Source organism: Pelodiscus sinensis, chromosome 7 (assembly GCF_049634645.1).
Source record: "Pelodiscus sinensis isolate JC-2024 chromosome 7, ASM4963464v1, whole genome shotgun sequence".
NCBI lineage: Eukaryota > Metazoa > Chordata > Testudines > Trionychidae > Pelodiscus > Pelodiscus sinensis.
In genome coordinates, this window is record NC_134717.1 from 71276871 (window position 1) to 71296907 (window position 20037).

At 43.0% G+C, this 20037-nt stretch overlaps 1 protein-coding gene across 9 annotated transcripts in view; it reads right to left on the reverse strand.

Moving 5' to 3' along the window:
- ANKRD44 (ankyrin repeat domain 44) overlaps positions 1–20037 on the reverse strand; it is a 221277-nt gene that overhangs the window by 133253 nt on the left and 67987 nt on the right. For all 9 annotated transcript variants that reach the window (XM_014570888.3, XM_006117911.4, XM_075934242.1 and 6 more), the window contains exon 2: positions 1232–1315. In XM_014570888.3, the coding sequence (XP_014426374.1) occupies positions 1232–1315 (84 nt within the window). The remainder of the gene's footprint in view (positions 1–1231; positions 1316–20037) is intronic.

Here is a 20037-nt window from a genome sequence, read left to right on the forward strand (position 1 = left end):
CCTAAAAAAAGAGCAGGTTCAGATTAAAATTTTTCTATTAAATATTTAACTTCTACTTGTTTACAGCTGTTTACCATTGTCTAAACTAGACACGGGCTGATCGATCCTGCAATAATTCCTCTATGCATATGTGACGGGGCACCGGGCTCCGACGCAATGGAGGCTTCGGCCCCCCGCACTCTCCGACCCCCCGCGGGGCCGGGGAGGGGAGGGCGGGAGCTACGGAAAAGGATCCCACCCGCACGGAAGGGGATTTCCCCCTGCCAACCCCGAGCGGGATCGCGCACTCATGTACCAGCTGGGCTGGGAGAGCCGGCTGGGCAGAGACACCAGCTGACGTCATCAGCCTGCGCCCCGGAGGTAAGGGGGCGGGGCTAGGGCTGGAGGGGAATTCAAAAAGCCGAGACGCCAGCCCGGAGGGGAGGAGTGACGGGGGGAGGAGAGAGGAAGGGGGGCCGAGGAGAGGGCCCCGGGAAGGAGTCCACGGCGACGTGGGTGGACCGGCGAGCTGCGGGCTGAGTCTCGCCCCGGAGGAGAACGTCCTGGTGGTCAGGGAGGACTCCGAGCCAGAACCTGAAGGGAGGTAGACCCCGGATCACGTCCGGCACCACTGAGGGGCCAGCATGATGGCCGCCCGAGCCGTCGGGTAACGGGGAGAACACCCGGGAAGCAGGACGGCCTGAGACTTTAAAGTAAAGAGCACAGGTGGGGGAGAGGGTGTGATTTTAGGGGTAGGCGACCCCGATGATGACTGAGCTGTAAGCCTGAGGGGAAGCCCAAACCCTGACAGCATATCACTGGCCAAGCTGCAGCTTCCATAATCTTGCTTTTGAGAGAGCTGCAGTGAAATTAACTTAGACATTGATAATATTCAAATCCTGAATGAAGGTCAGTCCCTGATCCTCAAGGGCTCATTTTTTGTGAAAAACACTGTAGAGATATGCTACTTTCAGATATTAGAGTTCATAACAACAGGGATTTGGAGAAAACTTGCTGTTCCTGACTGACTTGCACACTGAAAGCAATTATGGCACATTTAGGTAATTACTACTCCATGATGTAGATAATTATTTTTTCATATAATAATTAGGAATCTATTTAAGTTGTTCATCTCTAGTTACCAAATATTTTACATGTAGTCAGTTTTTGATACTAATGGAATAATTCATACTTAAGTCAAGAAAGTTCCTAAGTACAGTACACACACACACATATATACAGAGTCACTTACCAGAGCATTAACATCCTCAGTTTTGTAGATCAACATCCGTATCTCCTCTGGATCACCGCTGAATATTGCTTGGACCAGTGGTGGCTGAGAACAGAAAACAATCATTAAAGGTTTGGTTTTTGTTCTTTTAAAGAAAATGTATTCCTTTTAACAATTACCAATACAACATAAGACATTATGCACTCAATCCTTTATCCATCTCAAATCAACAGGAAAGTCTTATAAACAAGGTTTATTAGTTGGCACAAGGTGTATATGTATACATGAATATTTAAGTGTACACAGTAGGATCCCCATTAAAATGGCAGCTTTTGCCAACTAGCACTATTCTGAAATAACTTAGTCCACATCTACACAACAGGCATTAATTTTGAAATAGTGTCAAATACCATCAAACTGGAGGACTTCTTACTCCGACTCCTGTAACCCTTATTGTACGAGGAGTAAGGGAAGTCAAAGGAAGAGTGCTCTGTTTCAAAATAAGTGCTGTGTAGATGCTCCCTATTTCAAAATAAGCTATTTTGAAATAAGATACACAATTGACGTATCTCAATTTGCATTGCTTATTTCAAGTTAAACCCTGCAGTGTAGATGCACCCTTAGTCTAAGTATTAGGTTACCAGTTAGCCTTTAGATACTACTCAGCTCTAGTCAGCATATGGCAATGTTTTAATGACAACCGCAGTATAGACATATTTAACCAGAAAATAATATGAATGGCAGTGTATTTCTCAGTGATTATTATGCATCTCAGGGTTTTAAAAAAAAAAAACTAAAGAAAAAAACAAACTGCATAGTTTAACTACCAACAAAATGAAATAATTGTCTCACTTCTTGAAATTAGGAAGTGGAATGTAGAAACAAATAAGAAGGCAGAAAGAAGGAAGAATCTGGCATACATATTTCTTAAGTGTTGTTGAGAGGGGAAAGATGACATCACTACCAGTTAATCAGAATGTCAATTACTTCACTCTCTGTCTAGGTTTGTATTAGGCCCACAGTGCTATAGTAACTGAGCAGTCAACTAAACTGACAGGATAGAATAAACTTTGAAATCTAGTCAATTAAAAAAAATTCAGATACCAGCTCACAGGTCCTATGCCAGTGTTTGCAGCTGTTAATAAATTAAAGAAACTGGGAAAATTCTCTTTGAAAGAGGATGGAAGAAACACTGTCATCTGAATTCTTACTTGTAACAAAACCAAGTAAAAAAATCTGACAGGCCTAATTTTTAAGTTGACTGTGTCCCTTTAGGAGAGATGAATTGTGAGAAGATGCCAGGGAATCTGAGGGCTAGAGGGGAGCAGCAAATGTAAGGAGGTAATGTGGGGTGGGACGAAGGAAAAAGAAGGGAAAGAGATTAGTTAAGAGAAAGGTTGAAGTGGAAATTGTTCCCGTCTCCCTATATTTTTAGGCTAAAATTAATAATAATATATACATATGTCCAGTTATGGATAACATGTTTAAAGAAACACTGAACCCTGAAGCATTATTCTTCTGCTACATTGCTCTACATATCAAGTGTTCAATTTGTAAGACTTTAATTAGGTTCCCCGCTACTGATGGCACTTTTGCAATGCAGGCTTTAAGCTCTCCTCAAGTTCTCTCTCAATGTTGCCCATGTTCCTGATAGCAGAGCATTCATAATGGAGATGTGTTATTTTTCTAAAAATACGTCTGAAATATTTTCCAGCATTATTTTTGAAATGTTAGTGCTGAGTTGAGAATGTGCACCTGCTGGTGGACATCACAGAACAATATTGTTCTATTTGTTGGCTGGCAAAGGAAAAAATGAGGTTTTGCAAGTCACGTATGTGTTGATGATGGACGTAGGATGATGTGAACTGATTTTCACTCAATGCTATTTACACAAACAATGACGGTTTTCTTTGGGGCAGAATGGAATCTCTTAGGTGTTTTTAAAATGTACAGTGTGATTTTGTAAATAATGAGACTGACACATTTAAATGTGATATTGTATTGACATAAAATATTTATTCATTATAGAAATATTTTGACTGAAAGTTCCTCCAATTCCAAAAGCAGCAAAATCTTTTTCTTTCTTTTTTTCCTCTTTTTTTTTTGCATATTAAAAGAATGTGAATGTCAAAAAATACATGCTAAACGAATGGAACTAGAAACAGAGTCATTCGTGTTTTGTTTGTTTTTCTTTTTTTTTCCACATTCTGAAAATGTGTACACTTGCTTTATTGATCTAGATTTCAAGTAGTGTCAGATTCCAGAGAAGAAGTAATTTAGGATGTGTCCACATTTTTTTCTTAGAAATCAAAGTCAGCAGCCAACTTAAAAATTCTGTTTCATGGGTCTTCTATAATAGCTATTACATTTGTTGGAATCCAGGGAACTGTGTCGTTATATTATCTGACTACGGTAGTGAATAAGTGACATTTCTTAAAAATAATTTCTAAGATGTCCTCTGCAAAGATTCCTCTTCCCCCACCCCCAATTTTAGGTGCACTGTTTACTCAAACAATCATATGGATGAGAAATGTTCCCCAAATATAATAATGTTCTGCTCTCCAAAATTAGAGAAGTACTTCCCCTATGGTGAGGTTAGTCCTGTTGAGGAGAAATTAAAGCAGTGAACAAAATATCTGAATACAAATTTAGGAGCACAAAACATATATTTAATAGAATCATAGAATAATAGGACTGGAAGGGACCTTGAGAGGTCATCGAGTCCAGCCCCCCGCCCTCAAGGCAGGATCAAGCTCCGTCTACACCATCCCTGACAGATGTCTATCTAACCTGTTCTTAAATATCTCCAGAGAGGGAGATTCCACCACTTCCCTTGGCAATTTATTCCAATATTTGACCACCCTGACAGTTAGGAATTTTTTCCTAATGTCCAATCTAAACCTCCCTTGCTGCACTTTAAGCCCATTACTCCTTGTCCTGTCCTCAGAAACCAAGAGGAACAAATTTTCTCCTTCCTCCTTGTGACACCCTTTTAGATATTTGAAAACCGCTATCATGTCCCCCCTTAATCTTCTTTTTTCCAAACTAAACAAGCCCAGTTCATGAAGCCTGGCTTCATAGGTCATGTTCTCTAGCCCTTTAATCATTCTTGTCGCTCTTCTCTGTACCCTTTCCAATTTCGCCACATCTTTCTTGAAATGTGGTGCCCAGAACTGGACACAGTACTCCAGCTGAGGCCTAACTAGTGCAGAGTAGAGCGGCAGAATGACTTCACGAGTTTTGCTTACAACACACCTGTTGATACAACCTAGAATCATATTTGCTTTTTTTGCAACAGCATCACACTGTTGACTCATATTCAACTTGTGGTCCACTATGACCCCTAGATCCCTTTCCACCATGCTCCTTCCTAGACTAGATTTAATGTTACTGTAACAGAGCAGTAATGAATCTGATTGTAACTATGTGAGTAAAGTACCTTACTGAATTGAGACCATAGTGGGTGTCTGGCAGTATGCAGGAGCAGCTCTAGAGGTAAGGTCCTCACGCGGTGTAACCTATGGAGGGTTCCATGATAACCCCCACACCTTGCATGAGAAAGGAAGGACGGGGCCCCCAGGTCTCAAGGCAGTTCAGTCTATGTCAGGCCTGCAACCACACCCTGATCTCGATGTGCTGCTGCCACAGTGACCATAACGGGCCCTATGTCCTGAGGCAGTCCTGGTGGGGGCATAGCTGTTCTCATGGGACTTTCTCTATCTCATCTCACAGAGGGGTGGAAGAAGGAGGCCAGGGATCACATGATGCTGCTACATCAGCTGAAGCGTGTCCTGTATCTCTAGAGGCCCTGCTGGAGCTGGGTCTCAGAGAGCTGCTTCCCCTCTTCTGTGCACACTCATTGAGATGGAGCATGCAACTCTCCTGAGTTCTCACAGGCAGAAGAGTGACTGGATTAGAAAGTACCATCCAGGTCAAACTTCTATGAGGGGAAGGAAAAGTTAATCAGTAGAAGTACAACACATCAAGGTGGGACGGAGTTCTTGCTCCATTCACCGCTGAAAACTAACTGTCCTGTACTGCTCTTACTCTATATTGACTCAAACAAATCTTTGCTTCCTCCAGTTTCATTATCTCATTAAGTTCCAAAATATATTATACAGCAATCTGATGTTGAACACTCAACAAACTATTTAAAAATCCTTGTTATAGGCATTTCAAGCAAAAGAGAACAAAAAATCATAAAGCAAAGCACAAGATAAAAGGTAAAAGCAGTCATACAGACAATGCAGTGAGACAGCTTAAATTTTAATACAAAACTAATTTATCTATTCAAACCTTCACACTGCTCAGGAAAGACTAAGGAACTGATTCTGCTACATTCAAAGAATGCAAGATGGAGCCTAATACTTGTATTCACACATTTTTTGTGGTGCCACCGTGAACAGTGCAAATACAATAATCTCTTATCTGATCCCTGATCTATTCCTGGCTGTCAGTTTGGCTCCAGCTCTTGGCAGCTTTCAATTTTTTTTTTTAAATAGGCAATCTTTTACCCTAGGGATGGCTAATGCCAGGTGAAACAGAGGTTATTTCCTGTAATTCCTGGAATCCTGCAATTCTTCCGCCCTGAAAATCTCAGTTACAGAGCTATGCTGTGTCAAACTTATGAGCAAGTCACTGAAAATAACTCACAACTTTTTAAAATTTAGGTCACTTCTAAAAAGGGAGAAAGCAAAACAAGCTTGATTCAGTTTGCCAAGTGTCTTTTCTTTGTATTAACTACTTCAAACTGACCATTTGCTCCAATTTGTGTGTCTCCTTTTAAAATACATCTGGCGACCACATCTCCATATTATGTGAGCAATTAACAAATAGCTATTTGGAGTTAAATGAATCAAATGGAAAGAGAGATCTGGCACATTTTTGCTGTCTTAAAAATGAGGATGACCCCAAAAAATGTAGAGGAAAATTTGATTTATTCAGCAGTTCTGGTGATAACAGACTTTTCCCAAGTTTAAATGAAATATGTGAAGGGGTAAATTATACATTATCTTTAGGATTATCAAGGGAAGATTTTCAAAAGCACCCCTGGGTTTCAGGAGATCAAGTCTTACTGGCTTCTTAAGTCGTAATGGGCTTTTGAAATTCTCCAAGTTCTTTAGGACATGAAGTGTCTTTAAATTTTGTATACTGCATAACACATGAGCACAATGATGGCACCAAAAATGAATAAATAATAAAGAGGCGCATTTGGTAAACAATTATTCTCACTGCATGTTTCCAGCACTGTGTGTGTTTCCTTTTTCCTTGTCTATTTAAATACTTTGTAGCACATCAATATTTTAGACAGCAATCCTTTATCATACTGCATTTATTATATAGGAAGGACAGAAATGTAATAAACACTATACCTAGAAAAAACAGAATCCAATAAAATATAATTTCTGAATAAAGTGAAAACCTCAAAGTAAAAATATCTCTGGAGATAAATCCCAAATTATAAATATACAAATAAACCCGTGACTTCTCTATTAGCTTCTTGATAGAAAAGATTATATTGAGTGCACAATGCTAATCCTGATGCTGCTCCTGTAACTTCACATCCTACTCACCTCCAATTCCATCCCAGAAAACAAGATCCAGAGTATGGACAACTACAGTATTAAATGAGCCAGGAGTTACTTAGCCCACGGTTAACAGCTTTATAGGCAGAAGTAACTGGCATTATTATGCGCAAATAGAGATGCAGGGCTATACATATAAATAGACAGTAAATTATAGCTTTACTATCTGACCCTCAGTTGGTGTAAATCAAGTTAGCTACTTGGACATATATGGTGCCAATTTACATTTGTCCCCCTGTCTTCAAGGAGGACCCAAACATTTGTTTTTAAAGAGTGAGTCTTTCAAAAAGGAGCTTTACACTTGCTCTTCCAACCAGCAGTCAGCACAAGAGTGTTAGGCTCAGAATGTCACAAGAGATAAATCGTCATCAGCAGGATAGAGCAATAGCAATCCTTATATTGGATCTGCTGCAGCAGAGAAACAGTTAAGCAGAGAAAACCCATCTTGAGAGTTTCACTTCCTGTCCTCTCTCTTCCTGCTGTGATTAAACTACTTGTATTTTCATCTCAGCACATTTTTATTTCAGCAAATTACAGAGAGCTAGAAGAAAAATTAAACTATTTACAGGGAGGGGAACTCTTTCTTAGGGTATGTCTACACTACCCCACTAGTTCGAACTAGCGGGGTAATGTAGGCATACCGCACTTGCAAATGAAGCCCGGGATTTGAATTTCCCGGGCTTCATTTGCATAAACTGGGCGCCGCCATTTTTAAATCCCTGCTCGTTCGAACCCCGTGCCGCGCGGCTACACGCGGCACGAACTAGGTAGGTATGGAATGAGGAGTAACGGAAGTTCGGACTAGGAAGTCTAGTCCGAACTACCTAGTTCGTGCCGCGTGTAACCGCACGGCACGGGGTTCGAACGAGCAGGGATTTAAAAATGGCGGCGCCCAGTTTATGCAAATGAAGCCCGGGAAATTCAAATCCCAGGCTTCATTTGCAAGTGCGGTATGCCTACATTACCCTCCTAGTTCGAACTAGGAGGGTAGTGTAGATATACCCTTAATGAATAGCTATTTCCACTTTGGCTGCAAGTCATCTTAATTTCTCAATATTTCTCCTTAAAGCCTTATGCATACATGCAAACCCACATCCACCCCTATTGCCACTAACCCCACACCCTCAAAAGACTATTGGCATCCCCTCACCTTCTTCTATTCTACAGAACAGCTGCAAACACCAAAAAATGAAAAAAAATTGAACTTTGGCTACTCTGTATTTCTTCACAGGTTTTGACTTATGAAACAATGACTCACCCTTCATTTTTCCTGTTCAAATCAGTAATAACAGGAAGCGCTGTATGTCATGCTGCCAATGCAAAGGGGCATTTAATTTTGCCCCTATAGTACACTAATGCATACCATCTCACTTCCTTAACATTACAGTATTAAGAATTATTCCAATAGTCCTACACAAATAATGCATATAGGACCCAACTCTCATTTTATACTCCTTTGATTTTAAACAAGTATGAACCAAATTTACATCAATCAGGTATGAGGAGCCTACAGCTGGGGGCCAGATGAGGCCCCCAGCTTACCTGGATTTGGCCCAAGGCTCACAGCTCCTCTCTCAGCATCAGGGAGCCAGCACTGGCATCCCAGCCCTGCGATCCCTCCCCCACAGCTCCAGCGGGCCAGCATTGGCTCCCCACTGGGGAGAGAAGGAGGAGCCCTGTGCCTTTAGGGCCAGAGTCAGGGAAGCCAGTAGGGTTGCCAGGTGTCCGGTTTTGAACCGGTCAGTCCAGGATTTGATCTTTCTGTTTGGGAAACAAATTGAGATAATATAAATGAGAAAATATAAATGTCCTGTATTTTCTAAATAAGATGTAATGTAGATTGTGATGGAATGTCAAGTGTGTCCGGTATTTTTGTTGAAACCATCTGGCAACCCTAGAAGCCAGGGCAGATCTGACCCACAGCTGAAGAAACAGCAGTGCAGCAAAGTGCTGCCTGGAGGCTTTTCTCCTGCTGCTCCAATTGGCTGTAATTGCAGCCAATAGGAACAGCAGGAAGTAGTGCCTGGGATGTGCTCAGATGCCACATTCCCACCCAGATCCACCATCTCCAGTCCACTTCTGTACCTCCCTCTCACATCTTACCACTCCAGATCCACCAACCTCCAAACCACTCCTGCACCCAACTTCCTGCCCAGACCCCACACCTCAAGTCCACTTCCCATAAGCCCCCTCCCACACAATGAACCTCTGATTTTTGGCTGCACCCTACGCCTAGAAGGGCCTACAAAATCTACTAGTCCAGACCCCTAGGCTTTAGTGTTTAAAGCTCTTCCGTGCCCTTCCATTTATCTCTTATTTACAGTCACTTGCCTAGATAAAAGGTCTGTTTTCTATAGAGTTTGGTCAAAATATCAGTATTTTCCTGATTACACACCATGCTTATAAATCATTGTCCTAGCATAATCTGAAAACCCAACACTCAGATCCTGAAGCTGTTACTCAGTTTCTACCTCACTCAAGCGCCAAGTCCAGGATTTCCCCCAAAATGAAGAATACACCTTAGATTTTCATGATAAAGAAATAAATGCTGAGGAAATAATATAAATAAGTTACAGCTGCACTTTAAGCAAACAAACCAGTATTAAAATCTTCTCAAGAAGATTCAGCTCAATTCAATACTGATCTCAGAAACTGTTCAAGGCTACTCCGAAACTTTTGGTAAAGCAACTTGCAGCAACTTTAAGTCCACAGGGAGATGATCTCAGAACATGGCTCTCATGCAGTGACAGAGCTGGTGTCTCTTCATTCTTCCCTACTATGGTTTGAAGGGAATGAAGAATTTCTAACATTTCAAAAGGGAAGGAGTGGAGGAGGGAAGGGCAGAGTTGGGATCAGAGAACAGCTTGGTTCGTGCAGTCCCACTGGAAATGTTAAAAATAAGTCACTGAAACCTTGGGGATTTGTACTACATTACACGCTATCCAAGCAGCATTATAAATTGACCACTGTGACAACATAGCTATGTGGTTTGTTTTTTTAAAGCAGCAATGGGGGAAGAACTTGCTTTATCTGCCTAAATCTTGCACAGCTATAGAAGTAGGAACACCATTTTGACCATTCTGCACTGTATTTCATCACAAGAAAAGCATAATGGTGGGAAGAATATTAGCCAAAAACAATCCCTCCCCGCCCCACACTGGTATCAGTTCAGTTTTTCAGGATTTTTTTTTACCAGCAGATTCATTCCCCCATTTAAAAGACTAATTAAAAAAGTTTCCCCAGTTATCTACAGCATCAACTAATAATTAATAGGAAACAAATATTATATATGGTATTGAAGCCAAACCAATTCAGGAGTTAAGTGAAAGAAAAAAAGCTGTTCACCTGTAAAAACAGCCATGTTACAAAAGGATAAACATTAAATAGTCCCATTAAACAACAGTTAGGACTGGCTAAGGGGTTAAATCCTCCTCCCTCAACTCAATGTGATGTCTGCCATTTACTTCGAAGTAGAAGAGAAGCAAGTATCAGGTCCCAGTCTGCTATTCAAAAGTTCACATGCATTTCTGCCCTCATTATGGGAAATGCAAATTAGGCTGTTGATTTCATTGGGAGCAATCCCTAAATTCTCAAATATAAGGCTGGTTGAAAGACCACTCAAGTCAATGAGTCTTTCCACTTATTTGAGCGGGTTTTGGATCAAATCCATGAAGACTACTGACCATAGTCAAAGCCTCTTCCACAAGTTCTCAGTACACCTACGAGCATGCAAAATTCTATGCAAATTGGAAATGATAATGTGCATTTTGCAGCTTCAATTAAAAAAACTGCTATGAAGAACATTAATTTTTCTGAAGAAAGGTTGTGTATGATGCTTCAATACAGACATTAGGTTTGTACAGAAAGGCAAAGGACCACACCCAGATTCTACTGAAATCAACAACAAAACTTGTGGAGTTTATTAAAGATTAAACAAAATACCTCGTGCTTATTATAACCACAGCATAATCCCCAGATCGTCTATAGGCAATAGTGCTTTGTCTGTGTTAGGAGACTCAAGCTATTATGAACGTAAATATTTGGTAGGCATACAGACTGTAGTTTTCTGCTTTCTGAGGTTAGTTCTTTTCTGTGAAGAAACTTTTTTCTTTCCGGATCTTCCTCTATTACCATTAGTACATCAGCCAACTCATGATTCACACCAGTTGCACACTTTTGTTTCTCAGTTCCTTCTCCAAAATGTATTTCAGTATCACCAGAGCTAGGAATTACTAGTCAGCTCATAAGTTATAGGCTCTTTCATCCAGTTTCCCTATCCCCAGCAACAATAATTCCTACCAAAATATCCCTTCCTAACTTGTCAAGTAAATGCACATCTTGTGCTGATAGTGACAGGATCCAAATTCACCATCATGTTTAGTACAATAAAAACATTAGTGAATACAGCTGAACAGACATCTCAGATGAATACAACTGGGAGGAGTTGTTGGGTGTCACTATCAACACCCAACAACAAGTTGAGCCTCAGTCATGAATGTAGATAGTTCAAAGAGAAAAGAGCACCACACGATACCGTTTTTGTGCAGAAAAATTCCCAGTGAAGCAATCATTTATATTTTAGCACGGAACTCCAATATTCAAAAATCTGTGCAAATCTAATTAGGGTACCTATTTCCCTCCTTACATTGAAGTGAGTTGAATGGTGGCGAACTGGGTGCAATCTAATGGCCTATTGCCTTTCTTCTTCTTAAATATGCATGCTCTCCATATCAGTGAGGTCAATGGGATTACTCGGGATTACGCTTAAATTTAAGAGTCTGCAGGACTGAGGCGTCTTCTAAGGTACTGACTTAGGTTCACAGTTAATTAGGTTTGTAGTCAAAGGTCTGACTTTTTAGCAAGGGTCAAATCCAAATGTTCTGTTTGCTCATCCCCACTCAAAAGAAAATATAACAAGGAAAATATTATTTCTCCCAGGATCATTATTCCCCAAAACAAACACATTTCTCTCCTAGGAGTCTAGAGCATCAAAGGGACTAATTATTTCTCAAGTTTCCACCAAACATGGTGAGTGTAAACTATCTGAAAGGTAGCTCACAGTTGCTTCAAAACACAGATCCTAATTTCATAGTAAAGTCCATAATTTTGAAGACAAGGATAAGCCAATAGGATATCAATGCAGAAGTACTTATAAGAAGGGTATCCCATGAGGCTTCGGTGATTGTTAAGCTCTACTAATCTAAGCAGTCAGGTATGGGTAGAAAGTGGAAAGCACCTTTGGTAAGAGAAGGGTCTGTGACACAGTGGACCATTGCAGGTTCACTACTCTGTCAGCAACCTGTCAGGTCGGCCGTACTCACCACACCTACCATACACCCCATGATATATACCCCAAAGATAGCATGTAGTACATGAAAACTAATAACTCACTAATCATTAGTATTATCGCATGGTGTATGTAAAAAGTTATAAATATATTCTAGAATGTTCTTCATATGTGTTTAGCAAGCAATGCACAAGCACACGACCATCTGCCTTAGACAAAGGAATATATATTTGCTTGTCTGACCAGCTATGACCAGGCACAGACAATGAAGGTACATTTATTTACCTAAAAAGTAAAGAAAGCCAATAACTAGTGAGTGGAGAAATGGCCTCCATTATCAAGACCAGGGAAGGAGATTGTAAAAATTAACAGGAGGTCAGCTCCCTAGTGGCATCAGGAAGGCTTCCTGCTTCAGGAAATATAGTCAATGAACTTTGGAATGATATAAGGAAAGGAAAGAGGCAATTCTGGCACCCGTCACCTGAAGGGACAAATGAACTCTTTGAGACCTCTGAAGGATCCTGGCAAGAGAGTCTGGTCAGTCATGATGGTACAGAGACTTGGTGACAAAATCTTGTCTGAATAAGAATAAATTTAGTCTGTTAAATCAGGTTTTAGTCCTAGAAATTTTTTTACTTTTGTTTGCTTGTAACCTTTTCTCTTTTTTTCTTATAGGTTTAATTGATACCAAGTATGATTGCCTTGTTGTACTTTTAATACAAACCAACACAGACTGAAATGTCATTAAATTAACGAGTTGCTGTTTGCTGACTCTCTGAAGAAGCAGCAAACGTAACTTCTGTGACCGTGCTACAAGAGGGCTAAACACTAAAGAGAGAGGGTTTGAGGGAAATCTGGGGTTTGGGAATGTGGGGCTGGTCACCGTGCAAGGAGTTGCCAAGGTTGGTGGAAGCCCAGGGAAGGTTACTGTGCTTTGATCATGCTACTGGTGCAGGGCTCTGAACAAAGGGTACACAGCACAGAGATGCCCCAAGTCACAGGGCAGGTGAGGAGACAACCCCTAAATGCTCTGGTTTTCATGTACTGATCCGTGGAAGACGTATCAGCTTCACTATACCCAACAGTAACAAAGAATGCTTTCAAGGAATTGAATGTTCATGCACATGGCGCCAGACTTGTTTTCACTTGGAACTCCTGGTGGCAGTGAAGACAGCTTTAGGGAAATTATGCCTGTTTGCAGAAAGTGCGCTGTTTCCTGTTCCACATTTCTGATCTAGCATAGCCCTTGTTTAACAGCTACAACATAATGCAAAAGACAGATTAAAAACAACTATAATATGACTTGTATTAATCTAATATATAAAGGAGAATGTTTGTATGTTTGTGCTCTAATAACTTGGACACTATAAGACCTACGGCAACCAAACTTTCCATGGGATAACCTTTCCTCCAGGAGAAGGTTTTAAGGTACTTTTGGACCCGATCGCAACCTGTAAAAATTTTTTTAAAAAACGCCGCGCTGCACTGCAGGAGCAGCCCCGCCCACCCAAGGTCATGTGCCTTCCGCCCGCGGCCCCAAAGCACCGTCCGGGACTCGCCCCACCCCCACAACGGCTCTGGCATCCGCCCTACCCCCCACAGCTACGGTTACCAGGTAGTCTTTAAAAAAAAAAAAAAAAAAAGGCCACACTTGACGGGGGTAGGTGGGAAGGAACCAGCCAGGAGGGGAGTGAGGCTGGCCAGGAGGAGGGGGGGGGCGGGAAGCAGGGCTGGTTGGGGGGTGGGGAGGTCAAGGGCAGCAGAGCTGGCCAGGGGAGATCAGGGAGGGGGCGGCCGGCGGGAAGCAGAGCTGGTTGGGGAGTGGGAGCATCGGGGGCAGCGGAGCTGGCCAGGGGAGATTGGGGGGACAGATGGCGGGAAGTAGAGCTGGTCGGTTGGGGGGTCGAGTGCAGCAAGGCCGGCCGGGGGAGATCAGGGGAGGGGCGGCCGGTGAGAAGCAGAGCTGGCTGGGAAGTGGGGGGGTTGGGGCAGTGGGGCTGGCCAGAGGAGATCAGGGGAGGGGCGGCCGGCGGGAAGCAGAGCTGGCTGGGGGGTGCGTAGGTCAAGGGCAGCAGGGCTGGCCGGGGGAAATTGGGGGGGGGGGCAGCCAGCGGGAAGCGTAGCTGGTTGGGGGGTGGGGAGGTTGAGGGTAGCGGAGCTGGCCGGGGGAAATCGGGGGGGGGGGCAACCAGCGGGAAGCAAAGCTGGTTGGGCAGTGGAGGGGTCGGGGGCAGCAGAGCTGGCTGGGGGAGATCGGGGAGGGGGCGGCCGGCGGGAAGCAGAGCTGGCTGGGGGATGGGGAGGTCAAGGGCAGCGGGGCTGGCCAGGGGTGATCGGGGAGGGGGCGGCCGGTGGAAAGCAGAGCTGGCTGGGGAGTGGGAGCGTCAGGGGCAGCGGAGTTGGCCAGGGAAGATCGGGGGGGCAGACGGCGGGAATCAGAGCTGGTCGGTGGGGGGGTCGAGTGCAGCAGGGCCGGCCGGGGGAGATTAGGGGAGGTGTGGCTGGCAGGAAGCAGAGCTGGCCGGGGGAGATCGGGAGGAGGAGAACCGGCCGGCAGGAAGCAGGGCTGGCGGGAGGTGGCGGGACCGAGCAACGCCGGGTACCTCCAGCTAGTAATGCTATAACTGTGTGAACGTGTCTATCAGTTCATAACAACACTTCATTCTTTCGCTTGCATTTTGAATGGTAAAGTTGGCCTGGAGTTCAGCTTAGCACATTAAACAGATGTTTCACCTCTAATTTGAATCTGGAACATATTCACAACATTAGTTTGATTCGATATCTCCTGACAACACCCTTGCATTCAGCGCTAACCACACAACAGAACCTGACAACACGCAGCTCACGCTCTGGCTGATGAATGCAAGGTGAGCTGTCACCAAAACCACATGGCCAAGAAAAGAAATAAAATGGGATACAGAATAGCATCTCTCCAGAAATCAGTGTTACACTGTTCAAGGCCTGACGCACCCTAGCAGCTATAAACTTCACCACTCCACAGACCCTGCCAGAGACTTTGTAGATACTTCAATCAATCAGTTTAAATCAGGGCCTTGAGATCTCTAATGGCAAATCTGTGTTTCTTCCCCACGAGCTTTTCTGTTCAGGGTCCTGTAGCTCTTATTCCTCCCTCTTTTTCAATATCTACATATGCGCTTGGAAAGACTGTGAGATCTTATCATGATTAAAGACATTCACCTTGTAACTTCTTATTAGTCACAGTGCCGTCACAATGTCTGCATCAGACGAGCACTTGGATGAAGGACAGCTGCCTCAAACTGAACCCAAGACACGACTGACATAAAATGGCATACAAACTGTGATGAGATCGTCAAGATGTTGACGTCTCTTTCATCAAAGACAAATATTTTTAATTCGTCAAGGTACTGTGGTCCAAATGCTCAGTCTCACTAGATTTATCTAGTGCAGGACATTCCTATAGCAACAGTGGCAACAAGTGGCTTCTTTCACCTCCATAATGGTCCCTTCTGACCTGACCTTAAAGTCTATGAGTCTATGAGAAAGTCTATTTGACAGAAGGCTCTTCCCCATTCCTCTCAGAAGAATTTCTACCCATAGCAATTCATAATAAACTGTTGCAACTTTTCATCTCTCACAATGAAGATGGAGGCAGCACAGGAATTTAGGTTGTGCACAATACAAAACTCCAATGATTAGATAGAGAAAACCATCAAGTAAACAGCCTAGGCATGCTACCAAGCCCCATACTGTCTCCTGTTCACTTCCAGTGCCAATTAATTCCTCACACACCTTTCTTGATCTTAAAAGTTTTCAGTTTATTAGTACCCAGCTATATTAATGTACATCTCCATTAATGAACCATTGAGATAGCAGCATTCCTCTAGGTCCGTGGTGTCCAACACGCTAGCCACTAGCCACATGTGGCTATTTGGTTAGTTGAGGATGGCTGTTTGGCCGTTTGAGTGTGGTTAGTTCACTACAGCAGTAGCCAGGATGAAGCTCTCATTAGATGGAGACAAGGGACTCTCCACTGAAAATGTCTGAATGTGGTGGAATGATTGATCAGATACCACCCAGCGCAGCTCCAACCATTTTCACACAGCTTGTTGCAAGACTCATCTGTTCATAAAAAGCTTTCTTACAACAACAGATGAACAGGAAATACAGAAGCAAACCAACCATAGAAAGTAAACGCTGATGAGCCTGAAAGAGATAAGGTCCACTATGACCATATCTATGCAACTCTTAATTAGTTATTAGTTAGAGTGTATGGTGCTCAGATATTGTGAGATCTGGAAGTAATGATTAGAAAGATAGAAAAGGATTTCAGCTTCTTGAAAAAACCTGTATACTCTACTAGAAGATTTACCCAGCGTTGCTTAGGTCTTTAATTAAATTAATGTTTGTTTTTTGGAAAATAAAATGAAAAAGCGTACATGCTTCATTTAATTCATTGCTCTGGGTGGGGCTGGGGATGAGGAGTTCACTATACAGACTACCCAAGAGAGAGAGGACTACCCCAGCCCTCTCTCTGCAGCAGCTTGAGAACAAGTGAAAAACGCTGTTAATGGCTACTGCAGTGGGCACAGCTGGGGGACAGACACACACAAAGACACACAGACAGACAAAAATCTCTGAAATATATATTAATAGCTGTCCCTTTCTCCACACCTGCCCCCTGCTGGCCCAGTGGTGTTATAGCTGTCCCTCCCTTTCCATTTAAAATTCTCTCCGACCACACCCCTCCCTTTCCATTTTATGAGAAAAAATTAAATTCCACTCACATCCCATTTTCCTGGCACAACCAAACCCTGACCTTGATTTTAAGTTACGATAAGAGGAAAGCTGCATACCCAATTTGGTAATCCTAGCTCTTACCCTTTAGGAGGAGTTCTTGAACAAACAAACTCAGGCCAACAGACTCATATTTCTAAAATATATGGTAAGATTTTAAAAACCTACAAACCAGCTCTAAGCACATTGCTAGGCAGTGCCACAGATCATTAAACCTGAAAAATGATTTTTTTTAAAAAAAAAAGTCATTAAACATCTAGCATTTACAACACTGTTTATTTTTTCACATAATTCAGTTTGAACAATGAAAAAATAATTCTGATTCACTCTTTCATACACAGGCATAATTAATCTTATAAAATAGAGTTATAATGTATGGGTATCTGGAAAAATTAAAACAATAAAATTAGTTAAAACATTTCTGTTAAAAACATGCTAGTGAATTCATGCCTTGAGTCTCAAATAGACTTTTTTTTTAATAAAACAGCAAATCACTGTTTGCTCTCCCAATCCATTATATGTAATCTGTTGTCTTTTTAAAATTTCCCACTAAACAGGCAACATTACAAAAAAAAGCTAATTAGATCATTTATGGAACTGCTTATTAGCCAAGTATGTGACATCTTTGCCTTGCAATAATACAGACCAAAATATTGTAATTGAGCAGTATTTAAAACATTTCTCTAATGATAGCAACAAAGGAAGTTGGCGATCATCAGCCTGAATCGCTAAATTCAGACGAGTGCACAACTAATTAGGTAATGAAATAAGGAGATGCAAATTGGACATTTCATAAAATAACTACACTGCATTAGCAAAAAGCCAAACAACAGTAGGATTGATTCCTCAGTCAAGATCTATTTTTCACTATCTTAAGGTAATTTCTCAGCCTGCTTCTCAATGGAGCCCTAGTGGAGACTGCTGGGATTCTAACAGCATTTCCTTTTCACGGTGCTTCTCTCAGACGCTCACCTATATTTACTGGTGTTTCTGCAGTTCAGTGAAAAACACAGTAGAGGGACAATGTAGTGGACTTGTTTGTCAATGGCTACACGTGTTCAATGGAAAAGATAAGGGCTTTTGTTTCCAGAGCTTTCAATCTGCTTTACATAAGCAGTATGTTTAAGCTTAATTTTTTAAATGGCATTTTCAAATGGTTAAGCAAAATTTACTTTTCCGTCTCATTTGGGTTGCAGCGGGAAAACAGGCCACTATTAGCAGTACTGTTGAACTTTTAAGGTGGGCTTCTAAAAAGCATGTAGAGTCGGCTTAATTCCATTCCCACTGAAATTCACAGTTAAACTTTCATCAACTTGTCCTGGCGAGGGGTTAGGCTACTGGTGAATGGTTTTGAAAATTCCATCCTTAACAGATAATGTTCAGCTATGAAACCTTTGGAGAAATGAGAATGTATTTTATGGGAACTTACCCTCATTCTGCCCCCCAGTTTCTCATTCAACAACATCCAAACCTTGGCAATAACCCTGGGTATTAGGAAGGCTCCCTAGCATATGCCTTCATGGGCCACTTTGAGGAAGAATTTACGTTTCATGCTGCATTTGTTCAATTCAACACATCTATGCTATTTTCATCCTCTTGTCAGATATCCCGAACTCCCTCATAGATTTTCACCATAACTTCAACCACAACCACCCATTCATCAAACTCTTTCCAGAACACACCCACACTAGCTTCAACTGTATACACAATGATCAGCTTCAATAATGGAACAATGGAAAAGACAACTAGCCATCACCCTAGCTCCAGCCTGCTGAGCCCGCTGCGTTGCACTGTGGGTGGGGAGTGGCTGGGCTGGAGCAGCATCCCACCCATGGGATCCTGATTAACTGGTTAAATGGAATATTTGACATTTTTAACAGGAATTTTGCAACCCTACTGAATACCCCAATAACTATATGGATGAAAACCAAATACAGGCAGTCCCCGGGTTACGTACAAGATAGGGACTGTAGGTTTGTTCTTAAGTTGAATCTGTATGTAAGTCGGAACTGGCATCCAGATTCAGCCACTGCTAAAACTGATCAGTTTCAACAGCAGCTGAATCTGGATGCCAGTTCTGACTTACATACAGATTCAACTTAAGAACCCCAGGCATCCCCAAGTCAGCTGCTGCTGAAACTGACCAGTGGCTGATTCCAGGAAGCCCGGGGCAGGGGCTTCCTATAGTCAGCCACTGGTCAGTTTCAGCAGCGGCTGACTTGGGGACGCCTGGGGCAGAGCAGCTGGGGTGCTGCTGGGTTGGTCCAGTAACGCCGCCGCTCCTCGGCACTACTGGACCAATCCAGCAGCACCCAAGCTGCTCTGCCCCAGGCGTCCTGCAGACCAGGGGGACGGGAGGGGGGGGGGCAAAGCAGAGCCAAGCCTCGGAGCGCGTGGGCAGCGGACAGCCCTGTCCGCTGCCCACGTGTTCCGCCGCATTGCTTCCTCTCCCTGGTCTGCTGGAGACCAGGGAGAGGAACGGCCCCGTTCGTAACTGTGGATCCGACATAAGTCGGATCCGCGTAACTCGGGGACTGCCTGTAATCACAATGCTCTCAAATGAACTCACAAAGCGATCACCCATAAAGGAAGTCTCCACGAAATCTTCAAAAAGACAAGCGTAGGAAGTTAAATTCCTAACTGCTAGACAGTGTTCCCCCTAAGCTCTGTGGCAGTCCCACCCCGCCTGGGGCACAGGACTCACTCATGGAGCTGTCCAGCTGGGGAAGGAACACTTCTCCTTAAGTGAGAACAGCAGCTCCCTGCTGAGGACAGAGCAGCGGTTGGGAGGGACTTGCCTCTCTGCTCGCTCTCTGCAGGGAGCTGCTGCTATGCTGAGGAAGAAGTGCTCCTACCCCAGCCAGGCAGCTCTGTGCACGAGTCCTGAGCCCCTGGCTGGGTGAGGCTCATTAAGCAGCTGCAGGGCCACACTGCTCCACAGCTTAGAAGGAACATAGTTGCTAGACACCAAAAATCATGGACTTAATAGAAACCCCAAATGTATGGCTTATTGCAACAGTTTGTAACCTAATAACCGGGACCCTTTCTGGCAGAGGTGTTAACTGGCCACTTCAGCATGAATGGTCTCTTACCATAGTGTTAACTACTTAGGCTAAGCAATCTGTTCCACTTCATATTTAGCCGAGTGCCTTTCCCAGACTGGAGAAAGACTGTGCACT